Below are 27,193 nucleotides of genomic sequence, written 5' to 3'. Positions count from 1 at the left end.
TTGTTCAATCAATCTAATTTTTAGGCAGTAAGCAACGTTGGATTATTTCACAATTTAGCTAATTAATTTTAACTCTTTCCTTATCTTTTTGTGTGTGTGTGTGTGTGTGTGTGTGTGTGTGTGTGTGTTTTCGGTTAGCTTGTTAGTACACACAACACCGTCAGTCCACACTCCATTGTTAGCCACCCCCACTAGGGAATCAATACCATGACCTCAAGTGTTGAAACGAGATATCTTCTCTCAGTCTACCACTTGAGATATGGATTAGGGTGTTCAATTAATTTTAACTTGGTTAATGCATGCCATGTAAACAATTACTGACTTCCTGCAGATCAACGTCATTGGCTGCCTAAGTATCAAATAACTCCTCTCTATTTAAAGAGATGCGATCGAGTGGAGAAGACCAGCACCAAAAGAGAAAAATAATATGGCTTCAAAACCAGGCCCTTTCACGGAATGGCCATGGCACAAGCTTGGTAGCTTCAAGGTAATCCCGTTTTGCCATCTATTTTCCACAGCATTATCCTCCAATGTGCATTTAGACAGGCTTAAAAGTTTAGTAATCCGTTTTTCTTTTCTTTTCTTCTTCTTCTTCTTCTTCTTTTTCCTTCTTTTGTGGGGCATCGATGTTCATTCTTTTTTTATGGTGCGAATGAAGTACGTTATTTTGGCACCGTTTGTGGGATGTAGCTTCTATACGTATTGCATGGGAAAAGTAGAGATGGATTTGCTGAACATGATGAGCATCCCATTACTGCTGGTGTGGAGGTGGCTTCACAACCAGATATGGATTAGCTTGGCTCGCTTCCAAACCGCCAGGAGCAAGCACAGGATACTCCACAGGAGTATTGAATTTGATCAGGTGGACAGAGAATGCAACTGGTGAGCTCTCTCTCTCTCTCTCTCTCTCTCTCTCTCTCTCTCTCGTATGGGAACAGAATCCTCTACAACACCTGCTCTCTGTGCGGGGAACAGATTGGCCACTCCCTTTGCCACCAGCCCTGTGGCTGGTGGTCGGTGCTCTGTGGGCTCACCATGATGTGTGTGTTTCATCCACTCTGCTCATCCATTTTTACAGATCATTTTAGCAAAAATGAGAGGGATATAAATCTCATTAGTACCACACTACATGAAAACAACAGTGATTGGATATCCACCATTAAGATCCTCTTAAGGCCCACTATACTGTTTATTTGACATCCAATTTGTTGATTAGGTCATACAGGCCCAGTTGAAGGGAAAAAAAACAAAAATCACCTTGATCCAAAACTTTTATAACCCCCAAAATGTTTTAAACGGTTGACGTTTATTCAACACTGTTTCCTGTAATATGGTCCACTTGAGATTGGGATATACCTCATGTTTTGTCTCGCACCGTAAAATAATCTGTAAAAATAGATAGGCGGCATGGATGAAACACATACAGCGTACCGACCACCAGCGGCTGGTGTACGGGGAGTAGCCGATCCGTTTCCATCTCTGTGCGCCTACCATGGACGCGGATTTCCTGCGAAAGCCTTTCGCAGGAAGTTCCTGCGCAAGGATGCTGGGTGGGACCCGCTGAGATGTCTGTGTAAAATTCAACCCGTCCATACGTTCTGAGAGCTCATTTTAGGACGTGAGACCAAACAATAGTTTTATATAACACTCATTTGGGCCACACGAGAGGAAACATTGGGTATTCAGTGAGAACCGTTGATTCATTCTTTTGGCCATAAAAGTTCTATATCATGCTATATTTTTGCTGTTTTCACTTCATCCCATTTGGAATGACATTATAAACGGTTTGGATAGCGTATAAACATTAAGATGGAGTCCATGAAGGTTTCAACGGTGGGAATTTCTTTCCCCAATTTTTCCTCTGGTGTGACCCACTTGAGTCTTGTATCCACCTAATTTTTGGTCCCCCATATTAAAATGAGCTTTCAAAACTGGTGGACGGAATGAATTTCTATCATAAATTGCATTGGGCCCCACCCAGCATACTTGCGCAGTAACTTCGTGCGAAAGGCTTTCGCAGGAAATCCACGTCCGCCTACCATAATGTCTGTCTGACATCCACCTACCGAGTCGGGATCCTCTGTTATCAGGTCAACAGAGGATTCCTGTTACCCTAATGGTTGGGCGTCTGAAGCTGTTTTATATATTTTTTTGTTTTTTTAGTGAGTGGTGACGTAGACCAATGAGAATTTGGGTATCAGGAATTATCTGTTGACCTGATAACAGAGGATCCGGACTCCCACCTACCGTTCTCTGTCTGACATCCACTCCCTCAGTCGGGTGCGCTTCTCAGTACAAGGGCCTGGAAAAAAGGAAGACGATTGGCTGGTGTACCACACATCACCTATATATAGCTGATGTAGGTACGTGTCGTGCGGAGACGAGCACTTACGCTCCTCCAGCTCCAGTTGTACGAACGGTTTAAAGGACATCAAAGTTACATGGGCCCATAGTGATGTATTTATTATATCTACACCGTTTATTTATTTTCAGAGATCATTTTAGAGCATTAACCAAAAAATAATCACATCCAAATATCATATGGACCACACCACAAATAGTAGCAGTGACAATGATTTTCACCATTAAAAAATTTGTAGGGCCCACCATATTCATAAGATCACAAAGACATGAATGGAAAGAAAAAACAAATTTCTTATTAATCCAAAACTTCTGTAACCCGAATAGGGTTTCAATGGTAGAAGTTCAAGACTGAGTGGAGTCACCTCGTGTCAACACCTGAGGTCTTGGTGTCAATCCCCAGTGAGGGTGGCTAATCAGAGAGTGTGTGTGCTAACATGGGTGTGTACTAACAACTAACAAGCTAACTTTAAAAAATTAATAATAATAATAAATAAATAAATGATGATAGAAGTTCAATACCCCATTGCTTTTTTTAGTGTGGTCCACTTGATAGTTAGATCCGTCTTATTTTTCGTCTCAAGCCTTAAAGACGATCTTGCCAAATGGATAGATGGTTTGGATATAACACATATCTCATGATCAGACCCACAGAACTTGCTGACATCAATATAGCAGTTGTATAAACTGTGTGAGGTACACCAGCCTATTTGCTTTCGGGAAAAAAATCTAGATAGACAACTAAGGTGGGCCACAACACATGGAACAGTAGGGATGGGAAGACAACTAAGGGCCTGTTTAGCTGGGCGGATTAGAAGGGATTGGATGGTATTGGAAGGGATTGGAAGTTAAATCCAGGGATTGGCAGATACAGCAATCCCATGGATCTTAAGACAATCCACTGACAACACCATCATTACCTTTAAATCCCATCCAATCCACCCTAATCCGTTCAAATTTGCCCGAGATGTGTTTGGTTTGAGGGATTGGAAGGGATGGGAAGGTTTAATCCCGGGATTGGCTGGGTGTGCCAAACGGACTAGATATAGCAATCCCGGGATATAGCAATCCCATGGATCTTAAGACAATCCACTGACATCACCATCATTACCTTGAAATCCATGCCATCCACCCTAATACCATTCAATCCCTTCCAATCCACCTGGCCAAACGGACCCTAAGGTTGGCGCGTGCTTGCGCCTCTGCACATGGAAATGGATTGGCTACGTACTCCCCCTCAAACCAGCCAATGGCTGGTGGTCGGTGCACCCCCACCATGATGTATATGTTTCATCCGTCCATCTATTTTTAGAGATCAGTTTACAGTATGAGTTCAAAATGAGTTATATTGAAATCTCAAGTGCACCACGTGACTGACAGGAAACAGTGTTGAATGAGGGTCGACCATGAAAAACATTTTGGGGGCCTTAAAAGTTTTGGATCAATCTGATCTTTGTTTTTTCTCTTCATCTGGGCTTGTATGACCTAATCAACAGATTGGATGTCAAATAAATAGTATAGTGGGCCTTAGGAGGATTTTAATGGTGAATATCCAATCATTATTGTTTTAATGTGGTGTGGTCGAGGTGAGATTTATATCCCTCTCATTTTTAGGATCAAGCCATAAAACTATCTGTAAAAATTGATGAACGGAATGAATGAAACACATATATCATGGTGGGGCCACAGAGCACCGACCATCAGCCAGTGAGCTGGTGGTGGGAGGAGTTGCCAATCCGTTTCCTCTGCACATTCGAACTCGACAGTCCATATCATATTGCAGACATCTTGAAAATATTGCAACAATTGGATGGATGGTTAATATTGCAACCACTGGATGGTGCTAACCATCGCAAATATGGATGCCCAAGATCTTTCGCGAGAACAGTTCTAATGAGCCATCTCAAGCATCCAATCAGTGGGACCTATCTTTGATTGGTTATGATTTTATAGAACCATCATAGTTATGCGATGCAAACCATCTGATCTAAATCGTCAAAAGATGGATGGTCCAAGTAAAAACGACATATATGGAGAAAAAATTACCACAGCAAACCCCACCTTTTATCCAGCGTCTTTTACGAGGAATCTAAAACTTACCTTCCTAAGTTAGTCCTTGCACGTACGGACAAAGCATTTGAGGATGAAAGAATCCTGCTTATGCTGCCTCACACTACGGTTATAATCCGTAGCTAATGTCTACAGAAATGAAAAATCACTTTGAAAAGTAGGGGTATTTTCATCCTCAAATGCTCTGTCCGTATGTGCAAGGTCTAAGTTGGGAAGGTAAGTTTTGGATCCTTCGTAAAAGACACTGGATAAAAGGTATGGTTTACAGTGGTAATTTCCTCCATGCATGGATGCATAGTTTTGATACTCGGTTTGGCGTGAAAATTTCAAGGTGGCCCAAGGCGAGTTAGATTGATCAAATGGAAGGTACAGATGGATGGTATTATCTGCCTTCAGGTCCAAATGCAACTGCATTGCATGGGAAGGCTTCGGTGCACTCAGTGCAACAGAGCATTTTTCCTTTATGTTGTACTTACGGACGCCTCATATGTTTGAGAAATGAATGGCAGGGATGATCAGATACTCTTGAGTGGCATTGTTCTATACTTGGCTAGAATGGTCGTCCCTGGAACTACAAACTTGCCTTTATGGAGAACTGACGGTGTGGTTTTCATAATACTCCTTCACGTGGGTCCGGTGGAGTTCCTGTATTACTGGGCACACAGAGCATTGCACCATCATTTTCTGTACTCTCGCTACCACTCCCACCACCATTCCTCTGTCGTCACCGAGCCCATCACAGGTAAGAAATTCTTCATTTTCCATTGATTTTTCTTTGGGTGCGTTTGGATGCACCCTAAATCTCAAGAAGAATGGATTTTTATTTTTTATCTCAAATGCACGCAACGTGGGTACTCGATGATAGCAAAAGTGGGCAGCTGATAGCAGGAGTACGAAACTGGGGTCACTGGTGGTGCACCTCTTGTATATTCAATTTTAAAAAGAATATAGCTAGCTGAAATGACTGCAATATTTTTAACTTTTATTGTAATTTTCATTACACACATAGTTACCAAAAGCTGCAATACATAAATAGCTGAAATTAAAACCAACTCTACTTTCTTTGCTCTTTTTTCTCAACTAAACCGTAACTGAAAGACTCCTTCAACAACAGTACAAATTCAAACTCAGTGGGCAACCACTTGCTTATTATTAGGACTGACTTGTTCCAACAAGTTTACCATTTCAACACTCGAACCCATGAAGTCAAACGTTGAAACGCAGTCTGTCTACCGATGTCTACCTAAATCACCTATACGTGGGAGCTAAATGGGACCCACTGTGATATATATGTGAAATCTAAACCGTGCATCTGGTGAGCCCAGCCATGGTAGGCCAAGATTCCAAACATCATCTCGATCTGTAACTCAGATGGAAATCAAGGTGGGTGATGCCTACCATCGAAACTCACAGATGAAGTATCCATAGGTGGTGAAATCCCACTATGGCGTGAGTGTGTGGGTGGGTGTGTGTGCGTGTGTAAAAAAAAAAAAAAAAAAAAAAGAAAAAAAAGTATGGTTTTCACCATGTTTTGCATATACCATCCAAACCATTCATCAAGTTAGAACCAAAAAATCACTAGATCCAAAAAAACTCAGGTCAAGTGAGAGATGAGCCCTGAGAATTCTCCCGGAGCATTCCAGATCATCAAGTCATAGTTTTTAGCACTAAACAGTTCATATGGATGTACAATCAATGGATCTGAACCATTCATCTGGTGGGACCAACGGTTGATGGTATATGATACAAATCTTAACCTGGATGTAGTGGAGGATAATTTTACATGGACATTGCGGTGGCCTCCATAGAGCTTTCATGTTGCAGGAACTCCCTTGTAATAGGTGTTGCCATAAACTCTTCACCCAAGAACAGTGGAGAGAGGCAAAGGGACTGTAGTCGTCCAAGGCACTTGTTTTACGCACTGAGTAAAATATGCAAGTCTATATGGCCCACCATATTTTAATTATAAAATTTGCCTTGTTCATTAAGCTTTGTAGTCAATGTTAGGTCATGGGTGAAAAATTAGCTATATATATATATAAGCCACACCATATGAAGCAGTAAGCACGGGATGCTAACTATAGGTTTTTGTTCGGACCATGACGTTTCTTTCATGAGACTAGTTAACCAGGTTTAAATACAAATGTCGGTCAGGCAAACACTCAGCTAGGTCCCGCTGCTATGTGAAGTTAGCAGTCACTTTCACGCACGATCTCCGCATTATGGTGCCGCATGAAGAAAAAGAGGAGAAGGTGCATTAAAAGACAAAGGAAGTGGGCCTATTTTAAATTATTCACTATACTGTAAAATCTCATACCGTTTCATGCCAAACAGCTATAATTTCATGTAGAATTTACTTTCTTAGCCTCTTTTAGCTAATGTCATGAAAATCAATTGTCTAGGCAAAAATGTCCAAATCTACAGGCCTTATATACAGTAGGAATAAATAGATTACGAAATTTAGAATAAAATGCCAGCGCATTTGGGATACACACACACACACCAGCAGAGTTATGAAATCATCTAGCAAAATGTATGATTTCACAAGTGCAAACTCAGACATGTACAGGATATCCGAGCCCTGTATTAGATAGGATCCACTCAATAAACTATTGGGTTAATTAAAAGATGGGGCTGGGCAAATATGATGATGTGCATCCCGTTTGCACTGTTCCCTACAGTGTAGTTCACTTGAGTTTTGGATTGACCAGATTTTGGGCTCACATTCAAACATCATCTGGTGCCACCAACATGGACAAACTAGATGTCACACACACCATAGTGGCCTCCACGAAAGTTTCAATGATGGGAATTTAATACCACTATTTCTTGTGGAGTGGCCCACTTGAATTTTGGATCTCCCTCTTGTGTAGGCTCATGCCCTAAAATGTGCCGGAAAAACATATGGATGCAGTGGATATGGCCCAAACATCACAGCAGCCCATAGGGCTTACATGGAATTTCCCCTGTTACAACCAAGTCTATACGTCTCTCTTTTTTTTTTTCTTTTTTTTTCTTTTTAAAAAAAAAAAAAAAAAAAAAAAAAAAACTCACACACACACACCCCCACACACTCACGCCATAGTAGGCTTTCACCACCTATGGATACTCGAATCCTTGACAGGGTGTTGAAACTCTCGAGAGTCTACCACCCGAGCAAGAGCAAGGATCCAAGTCTAACAGTGTCTTGGAAGGTTTAAAGTTGATAAAAAAAAAAAAAAAAAAAAAAAAAAAAAAAAAGAAAAGCCCCAAAAATATAAAAAGGGTTAAAATTTTGTTCTCGGTGTAATTTTTATGTTTTGCTTCATTCATCATATGGGTCAGCTTTTCAAACAGTCGGAATTGCTATAAAACTATCCCCATCCAATTGTTAAATCATTTAGGCTGGATCTTTACTCTTGCTCCGGTGGTAGCTAGGTGGTAGCTATACTCTCAGGAGTTTCAACACCGGGTCAAGGGTTCGGGTATCCATTGGTGGTGAAATCTCATTAAAGTGTGAGTGTGTGGGGGTGTGGGCGCTTGTAAAAAAATAAATAATAATAATAATCATTTAGGCCTTTTATTTTTAGTGCATGCTTTCAAAATATTTACAATGAAACACCTCAGGTTTGTAAATATGGAGAAAAAATTGTCTGGCTAACCTTGACTAACACTCAAAGACAAAATTATACCATTAAGATGTCTAAATGTTGGATTTGACCCCATCCACTTTTATACCCTATTGGGAGGGAGTGGGTATGCAGAAGGTTAATTTGATGAAGCCCAGCTTTATGTATGTGTGTGATCAACACCGTCCATCCATTTTTCCATCTCATTTTAGGCCATGAGCTCAAAAATGAGTTAGATCTGAATCATAGGAACCTAGGTCTCAAAAGTAGGCAATCTCGGAACCTTAAATGAGCCTGACTAGTATGAGTTAGATCTGAATCATAGGAACCCAGGTCTCAAAAGTAGGCAATCTCGGAACCTTAAATGAGCCTGACTAGTATGTTTCACTTGTGCATTGGATCTGCCTCATTTTTGAGATCATGCCCTAAAATGATCTATCAAAACAGATGGACAGCGTGGATTATTCATGAATGTCATGGTGGGCCCCATCTAGCTTCCCACTCCAGGACACTGACAGCCCATCTCTTTGTGACAATTACAAGGCGACATTTGGATGGCTTGTTGCCCTCATCGCAGGTGGGGTCCACAATGATGTTTGTGAGAAATCCACACTGTCCATCTATTTTGCCAGTTCATTTTAAGTCATGAGACTAAAAGTTAGCCGGATCTGACATTCAAGTGGGCCACGCAGATGAAAATAATAAAAAGAGGTTGCCTATCATTTAAACCTTTTTGAGCTCCAAGGTGATGTTTATATGCAATCTAACGGTTCATAGGGTCATCCCAACTGAAATGAACCGAAGAAAAAAATAAAATAAAATCGCATATCCAAAGCTTCTATTTTATATCATGTGACCATTGAAGCTTTGGATATGCCTCATTTTTTGAGGTCGTGCCTTACAATCATCTCGCAAAATGTACGGATGACATGGACTTTTCACAAACACCTGGTAGCCCAGGACATCTTATCTCTGTCAAGGAGCAGATTAGGTGCGACCCAGCCTCACCCAACAGGGTGAAGCCCTAACAGTCCCCCACCTTGATGCGTATATTGTATATCCATGCGAGTCCATCCATCCGTTTCTCCCCCTCATTCTAGAGCATGAGCTCAAAATATAAGCAGATCTATATTTCAGGAGGGCCACACCATAGGAAACAGTGGTGATTGAACGCCCACCATTAAAACCTACCTAGGGCCCATCATAATGTTCGTTTGCAAACTAATATGTTGATAAGGTCATATGAACAAGCTTTTAATGGTCAATCACCACTCTTTCTTGTATTTTGGTCCACTAAACACTTGGATCTGCTTCATGTTTGGCACTATGGCATGAAATGAAACGTAGAACAGGATAGACCGCATGGGTATATATATATATATATATATGGGAAAAGTTACTATGCACTCGGCCTCACGAGACCGTCTCATGAGATTGAGTTGTGTGGGCCTCACCGTGATGCGTTTCGAATATCTACCCCATCAGTAAGATGCACCATTCCATCGTGGGCCTAGGTCAAAAGTCAAGTCAATCCGTGACTTTTGTGGGCCACACCACATACAAAAGTGGGGAGGGGCCATGTACCATTAAAACATTCATAATCATTTTTTGGACCTACCGAGATATGGTTTGTAAATCCAGCACATCCATTCTGTGCGTCCCACTTGGATGAGGGTTCAGACCAAGTTTCAGCAGCATTAAAAACTCAGGTGAGCCCCACCAAGTGCTTTTATATGTTTGTGGCTTGTCTTCACATGATTTTAGATGGTATGGCCCACCTAAGTTCCATATACGGTTTATTTTTGGGATATCCCATAATTTAGAGGGGACCCATCAAATGCACGGTGTTGATGGTCGACACACATCACGGTGGGGCCCACACAGCTCTACCTCACGGAAGCTTATCGCGAGGTGGAGCGCAAAGTGCCTTTTCCAGATATATATACACACACACACACACCAAGGTCGGCCTTATGTTCAGGTCGCACGGTGTTGTGTGTGGCCGGGGCCAAATCTATTCCACTCCTCCCTACCGCGATTTCATGCTGACGTGAGCATTTGAATGTCCTAACCACCGCTGTCCTTGTTGTAGGTGGTGTCCACTGTTATTTTCGTAAGAAATCTATCCTCTCCGTTTGTTTTGTTAGCTCACGATAAGACATAAGAGACAAAAAAATCAGGCGTATCCAAAATATTAATTGGGCCACATGACCGTAAACAGTAGAAAGGAGTTATATATCATTCAAACTGTGTGGGCTCCACCGTGATATTTATATACAATTGAAATCGTTCACGAAGCTATTCAATTATTCATAAGGTCATTCCCAGTAGGATGAAGTAGAAAAACAAAAATATTAGCCTAATACAAAGCTTATGTGTCCCACGAATAGGCATACGGTCCCCACTCTTTTCTATTAATTATGAGGCCCACTTGAGCTTTGGATCTGCCTCATTTTTAGGTTCATACTCTAAAATGATCTGAAAAAACATATGGACTGGGTGGATTTCTCATAAACACCATGGTGGGACCTTCCGCCACGGGACACTGAACAACATGTAACAAAACTGGATATCATGTCAGATGTATGGATCCATCTAACGGTGGAAAACTTAAGTGGTTTGCTTTAAATAATTTAAAAGCATGTAATTTTGAAAAAAAAAAAAAAAAGCCTAGACCCCAAGTCGTTATAAGAAAATATAAACAATAAAATAAATAAATAAAATAAAAATAAAAATAAAAACCCTTTTTTATATTGTTTTCTCCTCAAATATGAGTCCAGGACATGAAAATGTAGTACTGATAGAGACACCTGGGACGAAAGTACCTCTTTTTTTCTTTTTTTTTTAAATTAAAAAAAATGGAGTTTGGACATTAAAGTCAGTTAAAAGGTGGCATTGTATCATAAGATGTCCCACAAAAATATGTGGCTAATATTCAGCTGATGAACGCGTACGGACTGAGAAAAATAAAGCTTAGTTAAGGGAAGAGAAACAGTCACAAAAAGAACACGTAATAAAACAGAAGGATCTAGAAAGCAGTAGAATGTAGAGAATGACTCCTCAATTACCATAGCCATTGGAGTAATGATAGAAATATCTAGAAGAATAAGTTGTGCAAAAGAAATCTATAAATAGCATATGAAATCAATAAAGTAAGGGGTCTCACACCAATCAAATCAAATATATCAATTTACTTTATCTCAGTTATCTTAGGAGTAGCAGTGATTTTTAGTTCTTAGTTATAATTCAAATCTATGATCATACGCTGGACTTAATTCTCATCTAATATCAAGTAGTTCTTTCAAGAGACGCATTCTTGCAGTTACTCTTAATGACTAATTGTGAATTTTTCCTTTTATTTGATTGTACTAGTATTTTGAACTTTTTCCTTTTATTTAATTACACTAATATTTTGAATAGTATTTTCTCGTGAAAGTCAAAGCACCATCTTCAGATGAAGAAATTTTTTTTTATGTGAGTGATCGAGTAAGCGACCAATCTTTTCAAAATATAGTCATATACGTTGATATTGGACATATCTCCTTATTTTGGCACTTGGGGGTCGAAAGATGTGTGGTTTGTATTGAGCCGCTATATTGATTATGGCATACACTCTACCGCACACACACATGATAGAAAACAAATTGACACAACCAATAGAACTCAAAACTACTCAACTGTCATGAATCTTCATTGTAAATCGGTTGTGCAAAAAGTGGAGTGCCAATAGATTTTTGCACGACCGGTGAAACTCAGCCACTTGGTGGTTGGAAATATTTATTTGACACTGGTCGTGCCAGATCTGAACAGAATGCCAACACATGTGATTGATAAATTAAAAACCATATGATAGGGGTTCACCAGGTGCATGATTTTATCACGGAGGTTAAGATCCATGTAGACTAAGGTCCTATGAAATAAAATGGGTTTACTAAGGTTCCATGAAATAAAATATGTGAAACTTTTGAAAGAGGATGTGCGATACATTAATCAGGCCAAGTGACCGCTCAGTACCGATTTGGCATTGTCCAAATGGTTGAAACGGTGGGATTCACAATGAATACCCCGTGGAATAAAAGTTCAGTCAGAAGATAAAAAGTCCAGTCATTGGGTTGTCATAGGCCAATTTTTTTAATGAAAGGGCTCCCATTCAACGTGTGTGTGTGTGTGAAATGGTACCATGAGGCCGGCTTCATTGGAACTTCCCATGAGTTCAAGCTGTGTGGGCCCTACCATGATGTGCGTCGAACATCTACCGATCAGTCAGATGCACCATTCCATGGTGGGCCGCGGGCTTAAAAATCAATTCAATCTATGACTTGGGTGGGGTTACTCTCCCATTAAAGCATTCATAATAATTTATTAGGCCCAACAAGATATGGTTCATAAATCTAAACCATCCATTGTGTGTTCCACTTGGATGAGGGGTCGGACCAAGTTTCAGCCGCATCCAAAACTCAAGTAGGGCCCCAACATGCATTTTTATAAGTTTTAGGCATGTCTTCACATGATTTTAGATAGTATGGTCCACCCGAGTTCCATATATGGCTGATTTTTGGGATATCCTATAGCCTAAAGGTGACCATCAAATGCATCATGTTGGGGCCCACACAGCTCGACCTCATGGGAAGTTCCCGTGAGGTCGACCTCATAGTACCATTTCCATATATATATATATATATATGGAAAAGGTTCTATGTGGTTGAGCCATGGGAACTTTTCATGAGGTCGAGCTGTGTGGGCCCCACCGTGATGTATGTCGAACATCAACACCATGCATTTGATGGGTCCCTTTTAAATTATGGGATATCTCAAAAAGCAGCCATATACGGAACTCAAGTGGGCCATACCATCTAAAATCATGTGAAGACATGCTTAAAATATATAAAAGCACTTGGTGGGGCCCACATGAAATTTGGATGCATCTGAAACTTGGTCTGACCCCTCATCCAAGTGGGACACACATAATGGATGGGATGGATTTGTGAACCACATCTCGGTAGGCCCAACAAATGATTATGAATGTTTTAATGGAGGGTAACACCTCTCAACTTTTGTATGTGGTGTGGCCCACACAAGTCACAGATTGACTTGATTTTTAAACCCTAGGCCCGCCATAGAATGGTGCATCTGACTGATAGGGTAGATGTTTGACATGCATCGTGGTGGGGCCACACAACTCAACCTGATGGGAAGCTCCCATGAGCTCACATAAAACCTTTTCCCTACACACACATATGTACATATGTACATGCATATATGTGCGTGTGTGTGGGAACTTCCCATGAGGTAGATCTGTATGGACCCCACGTGATGTGTCGAACATCAACATCATCCATTTGATGGGTCCCTTTTAAATTATGGGATATTCTAAAAATAAACTGGATGCGAAACTCAAGTGGGCCATAACATCTAAAATCATGTGAAGATATGCTTAAAACATATAAAATCACTTGGTGGGGCCCACCTAAAATTTAGATGCTTTGAAACTTGGTCTGACCCCTCATCCAAGTGGGACACACATAATAGATGGGCTGAATTTTTGAAACACATCTTGGTGGGCCCAAAAAATGATTTTGAATATTTTAATTGGAGGATAACCCCTCTCAACTTTTCTATGTGGTGTGGCCCACACAAGTCATAGATTGACTTGATTTTTAAGCCCGAGGTCCACCATGGAATGGTGCATCTGACTGTAAATGTTCAACACGCATCACGGTGGGGCCACACAGCTTGACCTCATTGGAAGTTGCCATGAGGTGGACCGCATAGAACCATTTCCCTCCACACACGCACATATAATGTATAACGTATGTGCGTGTATGAGTGCTCTGTGGGCATGGCAGCACGCACGAGATATGCACTTCTAATTAAGTCCCCGATCAAACTTTGGATGGAACCCTAGGCCCAAAGCAAAAAAACTAATAATAATAAAAATGCTGAACCATGATTCATGTGTGCCGCACCAAGAGAACGTTATTTTTTATAAGACCAGCTGTGGTGATTATATGAAATCCACACAAATCATTAGATGGCACGCTAAAATAAGCGTGGAGGAAAAAAAAAAAAGACCTACCGGTGATATAGGTGGGCGCCTCACCTACAATGTAGAAGGTGGGTGTTGCCTTGTACACTGTATCAAATCGCATCATCCACTTAAATTATAAATGTAGATGCCTAAAATTGAACCACTTACCTAATAATGGTCTGAGTGGATGTTTAAAATTCTTAATGACGGCCCCACTGATCTGGACCACTCGTCTACGATGAGGGACCAACTGCATGCTTATCCTGCAGCAGGTGAGCGTTGAAAAATCTGTGGGCCTACCATGATATATGTGTTCTATCCATACCATTCTTTCACTTTGCTAATGTAATTTAGGACATGAGCCCCCAAAAAGGAACATATCTAGATCTCAGGTGCACCACACCACAAGAAATGGTTATGATTCCACACCAATCGTTGAAAACATTGCGGGGACATAAAAATGTATTGAATCAAGCTGATATTTGTGTTTTGCCTTCAGCCTAGTCTTTCTCATCTAATCAACAAGTTTGATGGAAAATAACTATCCTAATGTACTCTAGGAAAATTTTAATGGTGGGCATTCAATCATCACCGTTTTCTATGGTAGGGTCCACCTGAGATTTCAATATGCTCCAATTTTTGAATCATGCCCTAATATGAGTTGGAAAAATGGATTGATGGCATGAATGAAAACACGTATATCATGGTGGGCCCACAGCTTTTCCAGCACCCAGGTAGTGGCAACGTCAGCGTCCAATCCATTCCTTATGCTAAATCAGCGTGTATACGTCCATTGGGTGGTTTAACTGGGGCCGGATCCCATCATGTATCCACTCTCACCATCAGGTAATTGGCCCAATTTTAGGAGTATAGCTGAAAAAATCAGCGACCTTGCAATTAAAAATAGCGAACAGGGCTACTCTTTTTTTTTTTTTTTTTTGGGTTAGCTTATTAGTTCACACTCATGTCAGTACACACTCCACGTTAGCCACCCCCGCTGGGGATCCATACCAAGACCTCGAGTGTTGAAACGAGGTATCTCCACTCAGTCTGCCAGTTGAGCTATGGATCTGGGTGTCGAACAGGGTGACCCTACCCTCCAAACTGTTTCTTTTGTTTTGGCCCGTCTGAATTAAGGATGTGTTTGAGTTTTGGGCCCAAGCATCCAGTGGTTCATGTAGATTTCATATAATCATCATAGTAAGCCTTGTAAAAAAATAAAAATTAACAGTTCATTTAAATATCTCAACTGTTTTTTTTTTTTTGGGCCCTGAGTCAAGACTCAGCTTAATTTTTTGTCCCAAAGCCTAACACGTGATGGCACAATTAGCAGTGGGAGTGCATTTCATATGTACATCACAATGGGCCTATAAAAACTATGGGTGCAGGTTTTATCGAGCGTAAGGACTGAGGATGTAGTCCCTGCATTGGGAATTATTATATAGGGTTGTACATCGAGCCGAGTCGAGTCGAGCTAGGTGAAGCCTCGGCTTGACTCGTCTATGCTATACTTGAGTTCGAGCTCGAGCTCGAGCTTGCCCTCGAGCTCAATATTGAAGCTTGGCTTGTTTGCCAAAACTTCTGAGTCGAGCTAGTGGTTCGGGTCGAGTTGAGCTTTTTTTTTTTTTTTTTTTTTTTTTTTTTTGAGTTAGCTTGTTAATACACACCCATGTCAGTACACATACTCTATGTTAGCGACCCCAACTAGGGATCGATACCAAGACCTCAAGTATTTTGAGTCTAGTCGAGTTTGTTCATATGCCAACCTGCGCCCAACCTGCGCCCAACCCAACCCAACCCAACCCAACCCAACCCAAACCCACACCCAACTCAACCCGGTGCCCAACCTAGCCCCCACCCCGACCCAAACCCGACTCAATCCAGTGCGGTCGGGTAGGGTTTTTTAGTAAAAACTTCTAAGTTTTAACTATTATTATTATTATTATTTTATTTTTAAAGTTAAAAATATCATATATATTTAATATTAATATAATATATATAATATATAATATTAAAATATATTATTTGAGCCGAGTCCGAGTTGAAATGCACTATGGTCGAACTCGGCTTGAACTCAACTTGAGCTTTAGAAAACAAGCTTGACTCGCCCCGAGTCTGCCTTTCAAGCTGAGTCAATCCGAGCTGACTCGCGTGAGGTCGAGCGCATAGTACCTTTTCCCTATATATATATATATATATATATATAGAGAGAGAGAGAGAGAGAGAGAGAGAGAGAGAGAGAGAGAGAGAGAGAGAGAGAGAGAGAGAGAGATGCTGACCTGGCAACAGGTTTTCACGTAAATTTTGTAAGAACTTTTGACGAGCGGGGGCATCCATAAAGATGAAGACCCTCTAGACATGGGTGCCAAACCAAACAGCTTTTAGTTATTCCGAACCGAGGACTGCTACCTAGAGATTTCTTTTTTTTTGATTGACTTGTTAGTACAAACCCATGCCAGTACACGCACTCCATGTTAGCCATCCCCGCTAGGGATTGATAACAAGACCTCAAGTGTTGAAACGAGGTATCTCCACTCAGTCTGCCAGTTGAGCTATGTATCTGGGTGTTGCTACCTAGAGATTTCAGTGCCAAACGAAACAGTTTTATTTATTGCGAACTGAGGACTGCTACTGGAGATTTCACCCTGGTAAATAGGTTGGGAGCAAGAAGCTGATTTGGGGCTGATTATACGGATACACTTTCAGATGGAAGGATAGCAGCTGCGTAGCAACTCTCAGTGGCATCTCATCATTGAAAGCGTCAGCTTGTAACAGAGATTGTTACCATATCAGCGATGCAGCAGCAGAACCCTGTGAAGTTGTATGGATGCTGCATCGACGGAGATGAGAGGATTTTGGTTTACGAGTATTTTGAAAACAAGAGCCTTGATTATGCACTATTCGGTGCCAAACGTGTGGCTATTTCTGTAAAACCATATCTTGAGCAATGACTAAACTGATGAATGCGATGGCCGCTCGTAAGAGTAAAAATAAAAAATAAAAAAATAGAAAAAAAAAAGGGTTTGGAGGTTTTCACTTTCGTATAGCCCACTAGATTTTTAAATCAAACTAAAAAAATTAGCCTTGAATGTTTCATGAGGTGCCTCGTCTAGTAGACCATCTGAATTTTGGTCCATCCTGGCCCAAGCAGAGCTTAGGCCTACATTGGAAAATGCAGGCTGAGCTTGTTGGACAGAGCTCAGCCCGGCCCTTGCCCTGTCCATTGGCACCCCTGCGCAAAAGGTAAGACCTATTGTAGATGAGGCATAACTCCAAAATCAGCTTTGATTAAATGATAAATACATCTGATTTGTTGGATTGGGAACATAGACTAATAGTCACAGATTTTCCATTTGCACACGTGTAAACAAAATTTTGGTAGAATCACATGTGCGAACAATAAATTATAGTGCTCCTGGTTGCATATGGATACGTGGACAGTCCAATTAATCAATATGGACCATCCAATAGGTTGAGCCCACACTTCCTGGACCACCATGTGAAAATCACATTAATTGGATGATCCGCATGCATGCAGGCAATAGTTGGCCTTGTTTCCTATGACCACTCGTTGTCCTGGATGCGATGGTTAGGATCATCTGATCAAAGTACTCTTTCCTTGGAATTATACAGAAATTCATAATTCAATCATAATCCATTTTTATTTTCCTTTTGCTCCTCCTGCAGCTGTGATTCATCCGTTTGCAGAAATGGTTTTGTACTTCATGCTCTTCACAATCCCTCAGCTGACCGCGGCACTTATGGGGACGGCTTCCATCTCAGCCATCGCTGGGTATTTCACGTACATTGATTTCATGAACAACATGGGCCATTGCAACTTCGAGCTGGTCCCCAAGTTACTCTTCTCGATGTGTCCACCTCTCAAGTACCTCATGTACACGCCCTCGTAAGTCTCCTCTCATTCATTAATATTGGATCATGAACCTTAGACACTGTTTGGTAATATGGTTTGATGAGGCTCACAATCACATGCTGCATGTGGGCGCATGGTTCGGTGGTCTAGACTGTTAATCAGATGGGGATGCAACAATCTCTCGCATTCAAAGATCCAACCATTGGATCAGTAGCCTAGGTTGAAAACATATATATATATATATATATATATATATATATATATATATATATATAACTAATGATTTTCCCAAACAGGTATCATTCGCTTCACCACACGCAATTCCGGACCAACTACTGCCTCTTCATGCCTTTCTATGACTATATATATGGCACCATGGACAAATCGTCAGATGCACTCTATGAAGCTTCACTCAAAGGAACGAAGGAGGCTCCACATGTGGTCCATCTCACCCATCCAACTACCCTCTACTCCATTTACCATCTACGGCTAGGAATTGCTTCGCTGGCTTCTAAACCATATGCTTTCCAACTGTACTATTCATGGATGCTGTGGCCCATTTCATCGGGGTTCATGTTGCTGACGTGGATATTTGGTTCCACCTTTACGGTTGAATGGAACAGGTTGCATGAGCTAACAATGCAAACATGGGCAATTCCAAGATACAGTTTCCAAGTAAGAGGACACATGGGCATTTTACATGAGGAATAATTATCAGAGAGGTGACTTGGCATCAAACATGCCAACGCCACGCACACGTGTTTGGTCTTAGCCATCTATCAGGAGACATAGATGGTTCATGAAAATTTTGACCACATCTTTATTCAGTTTACATGTGGCCCACATGGATTGAGTTTTGGGCCAGCCACACACATGGATGGCCCCACCAAATCAATGGCCTGGATTCAACACATTTGCGTGGATCATGTCTTCAATCCTCCTCATGGGGATCTCAATAGCTTCTCTCATATACCATATGTTTGTGTATGTTAGATAGATCTCCTTTTAATAGTTCTTATAACGAGGTTTCCTACAATACATCCCGACTTACTGCTATTTTTACGGCGATATGAATGTTGGATTGTAGTAATGTTTCAATATCCAAACCACTTATATGACCTGCTTCACCATGGATAGGAGATGCTCCAAAATTCTGAGATCAGAATATTTCAACCATTTGATCATTTTACTCTTTTCTTTTTCAAATTTGGACAATTTCCTAATTAAATCATTGCTTTATTGGGCACCGATAGATCTTCCCATGTCCTCTCTCTCTCTCTCTCTCTCTCTCTCTCTCTCTCTCTCTCTTCTCTCTTTGATATTATCCATCCACGAATCATACATATGCTTTGGGCCATGTAAGCAATGAATCCAACAGCTACAATCCCAACATAAAAATCTCTCTCTTTGATATTATCCATCCACGAATCATACATATGCTTTGGGCCATGTAAGCAATGAATCCAACAGCTACAATCCCAACATAAAAAGTAGCACGACATCAGGATGTATTTATGGAAAAGTTGTTTTCCTGATTAATAGGTGTATAATTATCTTCATGTGCAGTATTTATTATCATGTCAAAGAGATATAATCAATAGCTTGATTGAGAAGGCCATACTTGAGGCGGAAGAGGCAGGGGTTAAAGTTATCAGCTTTGGTCTTCTAAATCAGGCAAGATTATGCAAACTGTTTACCTTTTGAAATGTGGGCATCCTTTCATTTTCCTGTAATCTGACACAAAGTTTTCATCTTTAGAGAGGGGAAAAAAAAACACATTAGGGATCTCTCATCTCCTCCCTACACAGTGCACACATCAGAAACTGTGTGGTTCAAAATGACATGTTTATAACCTTAATCCCACTTGATGACAAAATGGCCCAATTTAATTATGTAATTATACAATTGCGTTGTGTTTAGATGCATTAATGAAATGACATTCGAGAACTAGTTAGTGGAAATGACTAAGTTGCTACCCTCAAACATTAATCATCATATGTATCCTTCAAACTGTAGTTGAATTACTGAAATGCACATTTGAGTTTCAACTGAGGAAGTGCCATTTTTATAGAAATAGCATTTCTACGTCTGATTTTGTGAATTTATTTAAAATGAATTTTGATCTCTTTCATTTCTGCTTTTATATTTCCTTACCGGCCCATATTTAAAAAAAATAATAATAATAACTTTTAAGAATTTGATAGAAAGGAGAACAACTCATCCATCCACGAATTGCCCCACATATAGTCATATGTGCCGCCATCTTCAAGTGTCTCACCTCTGCCATCATCCATCTTCAAGACCCATCATCAGAGGTCTGATCTTCCCTAATCGAGCTGGTTTAGGATACTTGAGAGAGATTTAGCAGCTCTCTCCATCTTTTTTCCTTTTGATTCTTGGTTTGGTGGGCCTGATTTTCCTTTTTTGCTAACACGCCCACCCAGGCTATGTACAGTTACAACTCCATGAATATAAGTCTTTTGAAAAAAAAAAAACAGCACCCCATTTTTTTTATTTTCCAAAAAGAACTCCATATATATATATATATATATATATATATATATATATATATATATATATATATGTATGAAAAGACTTTACAATAGAGAGCACTTTGGGCTGTCTCTCGTAAAAAAAAAGGGACCAAGAGGAGCCTAACATGAGGAAAAGAAAAACAAACAAACTAAAGCTAAACTGAACAGGACAACCTGACCCAGAACCACCAAAACTAAAGGCCCCTAGCAGCCCCTATTGCCCTCTCGGGCAAAGCCTAATGAGCCCAACCCTCCTCTATCGAGCAGGGCTAGGCCCCAAATACGATGAGGAAACTCGGAGGCCTGCGTGAACGTGGAAAGGGACTGCTGAAAGCTCCCCAATTTGGCCAAACCGTCCGCCGTGGCAATCCCTTCCTTAAAATATGGCAGAAGGAAAACAAACCTCTGCCCCTGATTTTCTGAATTTGGGACAACCAATAGCCCTAGTGTGCAGCCCCCTAAATCTTGCCATTTAATAAGTCTACAACCATTTTGGAATCAGATTCCACCTGAACCTTACTCAGCCCCCTCTGCAGACACATGACCAAACCGTCCCAGATTGCTCTAAGCTCCGCGATGTTGTTGGATCCCAGCCCGTAGTTAATGGCGAAAGCGAACATAAGCTTGCCTTTCTCCCCTCTACAGACCCCCTCCACCTCCCACCAACCCCGGATTGCCCTTGGACAACCCGTCTACATTCAATTTGCACCAGCCCACAACTGGTGGGAGCTACTTCATAATCAAAGTTACCATCTTTTGCGGAGGAGGAGCGACAATCCCCAGGGCCTTGAACGTGATCTCATTGACCAGAGATCTGTTGGTGGTTTTTGGAAGCCCCAGACTAAGCATTTTAAACCACCGGGTAATCCTAAAAATCGTTTTGGAGGGGAGGACCTTTGAACCATCAAATCTCGCTTCATTTCTAGTTTTCCAAATCTCCCATAGGATGATTATAGGAGTAAGGCCATGCGGGAGAGTTGAATTACCCAAAGGAGATGAGGCTGTCCACAAGGCCATTAATATGTCTTCCACTGACTGGTTGTACAAGATTGTGATACCAAAAATTGATCTGAAGTGGTGCCACACTACTTTTGCTAGGGAGCCCGCAATGAAGAGGTGCGGCAATGTCTCCTCAGTTGGACTATGACTCCCACTTGCCCTGCAGGATTCACACTTCGAAACCATATAAACTCCCCTGGATTGAATTCTGACATCAGTCGGGCTGGCGCCTTGTAAAACCCTCCAAGAAAAGCAGGAGATCTTAAGGGGAAGCATAGAGTGCCAGACCCATACCGCCCAACTTCTCCTCTGCCCACTTGAACGGCTGGCCTGCCCCCCTGATTTGACAGAGGAGCCTGAAGATTCCAACGGCCAGAAATAGGAATCTGGGTCCTCTGAGTTGCAGAAACCACCTTGGAAAATAAAGTCGATGACCTCCCTAGGAAGAAATGAGAAGACAGAGGAGGGGGAAAGAGGACCATTTGGGCCAAGATGTATTTTATATTGTTTCGACATAATATTTTATCCTAAAAGTGGACTGAAAGTAACAAAAATGTTATTTAAATTTTAAACATTATCTAAATAACTTCAAGGAATGAAAATCTCTCTAAAAAAAGCTAGCTTGAGATGAAAGTCACTCAAACATCAGACTCTTTATGTAGGGCCAACGATGGTGGCCCACTATTTATAGGGTCACGGTACTCCAAAATGAAATATGATGATCCATGTAAAATGTACTTAAAATTTAAGATAAGGGTTTCATCATGGATTAAATGAAAATTGATAGTGGAGATTCGCTTGGCATGATTGTTACTTGCATCATGGAATGATTTTCAAAAATTTTATGTTTTTCAGCCATATTATCAGGAGAAATCTCAATGACAATAAGATATTAGAATGTTTATTATAAAATATTTCAAAGATTTTAGAAGTGTAGGTATAAATTTACTTATTTTAACTTCAAAATAAATTTGTGATAAACTTATGATAATTTCAAGATAAGATTGCGAAATTTTAAAAATTGACGAGAATTTGAATATCTTTGATTTTATTGGAACAATATCATTTAATCAAAGTTTGGCGATTACATCACGAGATTTAACAAAATCTCAACGACACTTGTCACACCGGTCATGGGCAACATACAGTGTTACGGCACAACAAGTCAACCACTTCAGTGACATGGTGTCGAGTCTACCATAAGTTACGGTGGTTAAGAGCTTTGATTTCGACCCATGGGAAAATGTTCATATGGTGCATAGATGGCCTCTGTGGGCCCACTATGATGTGTGCATCAAATAGACCCCATCCATGAGATGCAGCATTTCAATGTTCAGCACTGAGGCCAAAAATCAACCTAATAGAAAACTCAGTTGGGCCACACCACAGGGAATAGGCAGAGGAAGACACCTAACCAATTAAACCTTCCAAACTTATTTTGTGGGAACCACCCAAAAGTCTGACCTATTTTGTGTATATGCCATCCACTCCGTTCACTAGATTCTTCACCCAAGGGTGAAGGAAAACACCCAAAATTAGGTTATTACTCAGGTGAGCCATACTACCCAAGGTGAAGGAACACACCAAGAATCAGGTTATTTCTTAGGTGAGCCATACTAAGTGAATATAGAGGTTTTAGGCACGACTTTTCACTTTTCCCTTTAATGTGATGTAGCCCATCCTGGCTGAATTTAGGGCTCTCTTGAGGAGATTAACACGATGGCCCATGGAACAGGATTGGGACCCACATATAAATAATTGAAGTGTACCATATTACCCATGTGTTGCATGCACTTTTCATCTTTGTGAATTTCTGCCACATCCCGTAAGTATAACTACAGTTACAACTTGAGACCAAATTTCAGGGGGAGGAGTTGAACGGATATGGGGAACTTTATCTCACAAAGCACCCAAAACTCAATATTAGAATTGTGGATGGAACTTCGTTGGCAGTTGCTATCGTGCTTTATAGCATTCCCAAAGGAACAGAACGGGTCCTGCTGAGAGGAATCCTTTCCAAGACAGGCTATGCAATTGCACTAGCCTTATGCCAAAGGGGTGTCAAGGTAAATATGATTAACCCACACTTTGACTCGTTGGTTTTCTCTCGTAAATCCCGTTTGGTAGACACCTAAAACTGAGTTCATTTCATTTTATTTAACCATGATTGTGTATAAATAGTTCTTGATCTAGTAATACTTAATTATTGTTAACTAATATGGCATGAACTTGTTATGCATTAGCTATCAGATCTCTAATACATAATTTATGTTAACTAAAATATTTTGGGCCTCTACCAAACAGGGCCCAAGTGAATTGATTAGGCATATATGATTTAAATGTCACTTCTTTTCATTGTTTTAATTTAATGAGAAAACACCAAAATAGGCTTCCTTTGGGAAATAAATTTTAATAGGGGACCCCAAAATCCCTTCAATTTATAGAAGGCATGCTTTTTAGTTGGAAAAGAAAAGAAAAATTTTCCTATGTAGGTAATCAAAGGCCAAGACCGCGGCCATGACTTGAAGAGCCATGTTGCCAAGCCCCTAGCCATGGGGCTCGAGCCATGTGTCCAAGCCCCTAGTGATGGGGACGACCTGGATTTCTATTTTTGCTGATTAGAGGTTTCATGAGAACAGATAATTACCGTCTGTAGTGATGAATATGAGAAGCTGAAATTACGCCTGCCAGCCAAGAATAGGTGCTGCTTGCTCCACACCAACGTTTATAATACAGCTGAGGTAGATTTTTCTGTCTTTTCATTATTTTTTTCCCTCATGCAAAAACTTAGAAGTGAGAATATAATGTGGTGAAAAACACGTTTTAATAGCTGCATGTGTGAACTCAGGCATGGTTAGTAGGAGATGGATTGAAAGATCAAGAACAAAGAATGGCTCCCAGAGGCACTCATTTCATTCCCTTCTCCCAATTTCCTCCTAAGAGACTGCGAAGGGACTGTGTTTACCACACCAATCCTGCAATGGTCATTCCTCCGGCTCTCGAGAACATGCATGCTTGTGAGGTTAGTCCACAACTTCCCATGTAACCTTGTTATTGTTAGGGGTGGCAACTGGATAGGCGACCCAGACTGAGACTTGGGCCCAAAACTTGGCCTGAGGGCCAGGTCAGAGCCTGAGATCTAGGCCTGGTGCCTGATGAATGGCCCCGTCCAATGATTAAGTGGGGCACTGTTATAATGGTTTAAAGATACTTGTTAATTGTTCCCATTTGACATAATTAATGTTTAGTTTAAAGACAAACCTTGTAATCCGGGGCGACGTTTCATTGATCCAAATTTCTTATACCATGGTTAAAAGACTGGGTGGCTTGACCAACTTGTCGGACCCTGAATTGAGTCATGAATTGCCCAAGTCGAAGTAGAGTGAGGGGTGACTCATGGTATTGAATTGGATCGGGCCCAACTGAATCCTGAGTCAACTTGGAAAATTGTATCAGACTCATACGAGTCTTGAAACCATGGTTTATACGTTGTAAATATTATGGATGGAGGATATTTCAAGACAAAAACATTTTAAACCTTTGATTACTATACATGTACCTTGCCCATGGGCCAAGGCCATTCAAGCCCAATTAGGTCCAGGGCTTAAGGGATTAAAGCCGGACTAGGGTCCACCCCTAGTTATTGTTTAGGACGTGCTTTTGAGTAATAGGATCATATGAAACATCATTAGCTTTTCCTCATTTCCTCTTGATTAAAACGAATACTTGCAATTGGATTCCTTGTGCAATCAAATGCACCAATGTTCATTTACAAGAGAGGGATAACACTTTTTTTTGGGATGTGTGCACATGTGATAGAACTGGCTGCCGAGGCGGGTGATGAGTGCGTGCCGTGTGGCTGGAATAGTGCATGCATTGGAAGGATGGGACACACACGAGTGCGGCCATGAAATTCTCGATGTTGAAAAGGTATGGGATGCGGCTCTTCGGCACGGATTCCTTCCATTGGTGCATAAGTGATTTAGATGTGTCTGAAAGATGGGAAAAGGCCTCTTAGATACTTAATTATCTCTAAGTACTTATGCTACGTTTAAACATGAGAATATCATAGACCTATACTATCATATGTTATGTGTGTTTTATTGTTTCTTTGCTTCAACAAACTGTCGCAAGTCTGCTTGCGTCCTTAGCTTGTGGTTTGAAAACTTTGCAGTATTAAGGCCAGTTTATCATACGACATGTCTCTTAAGTTTTTTCCTTTTTGTTTTGGTTTTTTTTGGTTTTTTTTTTTTTTGTTTTTATTTTTAAAAAAACACCTCCAATCCCACAGTATTGCAGGCCCTTGCAGCAGATAGAGCTAAGTATTAAGGCCTGTTTATCATACAAACATGTCTCCAAGATTTCAAAAATAAAAATAAAAAACACTCCAATCAGACAGTAATGCAGGCCCGCTTGTGGTGAATCCACCACGTACATGGTGCTTGCCTGTAGAAGACGAAAAAAGCTCAAATCATTGCTGGATGGTTGAGCTATTGAATTTTTACTAGCAGGCTAAAGCAATTGGTATCAGAGAGGAAATTCCTATATCAAGAGGCATCAAAGTTTAGTAGTTCATGTCAGATGATCCCAAACCTAAATTGTGATTACCTGACATTGTTTAGTGTCTGTTTGGTTGCGGTAATTAGACTGATTAAACATGAAATTTCGTGATATTTGGTGCAAACAAATGCCTGCTGAAAAGGGATAAAAAAAACATTTCTAATGAATTACTTCTAGCTACATTCCATCAGAACAGCACAACTATATTAATAGTGTAGCTGAATAATCAGATTGATCCACTGGTAATGTAGACCCCAGCTTACAGTACAAAAGCATGGCTCTGAAAAACTTTTTATAACCCATTTTTACAATTCCAATAATGGGGATCACATAATAATTCGACCAGCAAGTACAAGGTCGGACTAACCTGATGGATGAATTACTGCGCCCAACAAAATTTAATACAATCATCATGTGGACCAAATAATGGAAATAGTTTGATGGATTAGAAAACTTTGGCCAAAATGATTTTCAGAATGGTACATTTGTTTTGCCAATTGTGGCCAACCTGACCAGTCGGCCAACCTGCAGATTCTAGGGCATCAATATAGTTGTGTCATTCCATTGGATGGTTTGGATCTCCAACCTATAGTTCCATGACGGCAGATACTTGAAGCGGCGAACCATTGACCAGAAGGGCCAAGTGGCAAGGTAGGCCATTAAAGTGCAAAGAAATGGCGATCTATACCATCCATTATCTCTCTCAAGCATCAAAATATCAAGGTTAAGTATCAATAAGGTGGAAACAGGAAATCAAAAAGCATACTTCATTGATGAGAACCCTTTAAGCCACACAAATAAATGATAAAGAGGATCTAAACCATCAGAAATAGAATGTAGGTGCTTCAAGAGTCGTACGTAAAACAAAACAAAAGGACGACCCCAGCCAAAGGTAGCAGGTAAATGTGACCCACGTATTAATCGTCATCGCCATCCATCTCCTGCTGCTCTACATGATAATCATCTGTCAATGAGGCTGTCACCGAGCATCCGGCGTAGCGATAAGTCCAATGAAAAATGAAAAGGCGAGGAAGGATCGGCCCAATGCCAAACTTCTGGTTCCAAGCATTATAATCCTTGTCAGGCATGATGAAGTTACGAGCCGTCATCTTGACAAAAAATTACGTGAGGTCTGTTGGGTTTAAAAACCCACTCTCTT

At 40.7% G+C, this 27,193-nt stretch overlaps 1 protein-coding gene across 1 annotated transcript; it reads left to right on the top strand.

Annotated features, from left to right (window-relative positions):
- Nucleotides 1-418: 418 nt before the first annotated feature.
- Nucleotides 419-25,669, top strand: LOC131227786 (very-long-chain aldehyde decarbonylase GL1-4-like). Its single transcript, XM_058223611.1, has 10 exons — nt 419-487; nt 659-882; nt 4,941-5,173; nt 17,755-17,974; nt 18,238-18,616; nt 19,508-19,615; nt 23,340-23,540; nt 24,114-24,215; nt 24,323-24,496; nt 25,294-25,669. Exons 1-10 carry the CDS (start codon nt 428-430, stop codon nt 25,453-25,455), a joined length of 1,863 nt encoding a protein of 620 aa, XP_058079594.1. The 5' UTR covers nt 419-427; the 3' UTR covers nt 25,456-25,669.
- Nucleotides 25,670-27,193: the final 1,524 nt, after the last annotated feature.

The sequence above is a fragment of the Magnolia sinica genome, chromosome 15, assembly GCF_029962835.1.
Source record: "Magnolia sinica isolate HGM2019 chromosome 15, MsV1, whole genome shotgun sequence".
Lineage (NCBI taxonomy): Eukaryota > Viridiplantae > Streptophyta > Magnoliopsida > Magnoliales > Magnoliaceae > Magnolia > Magnolia sinica.
Note: the sequence above shows the minus strand (reverse complement) of the source record. Positions and strands in the feature narration are given on the sequence as shown.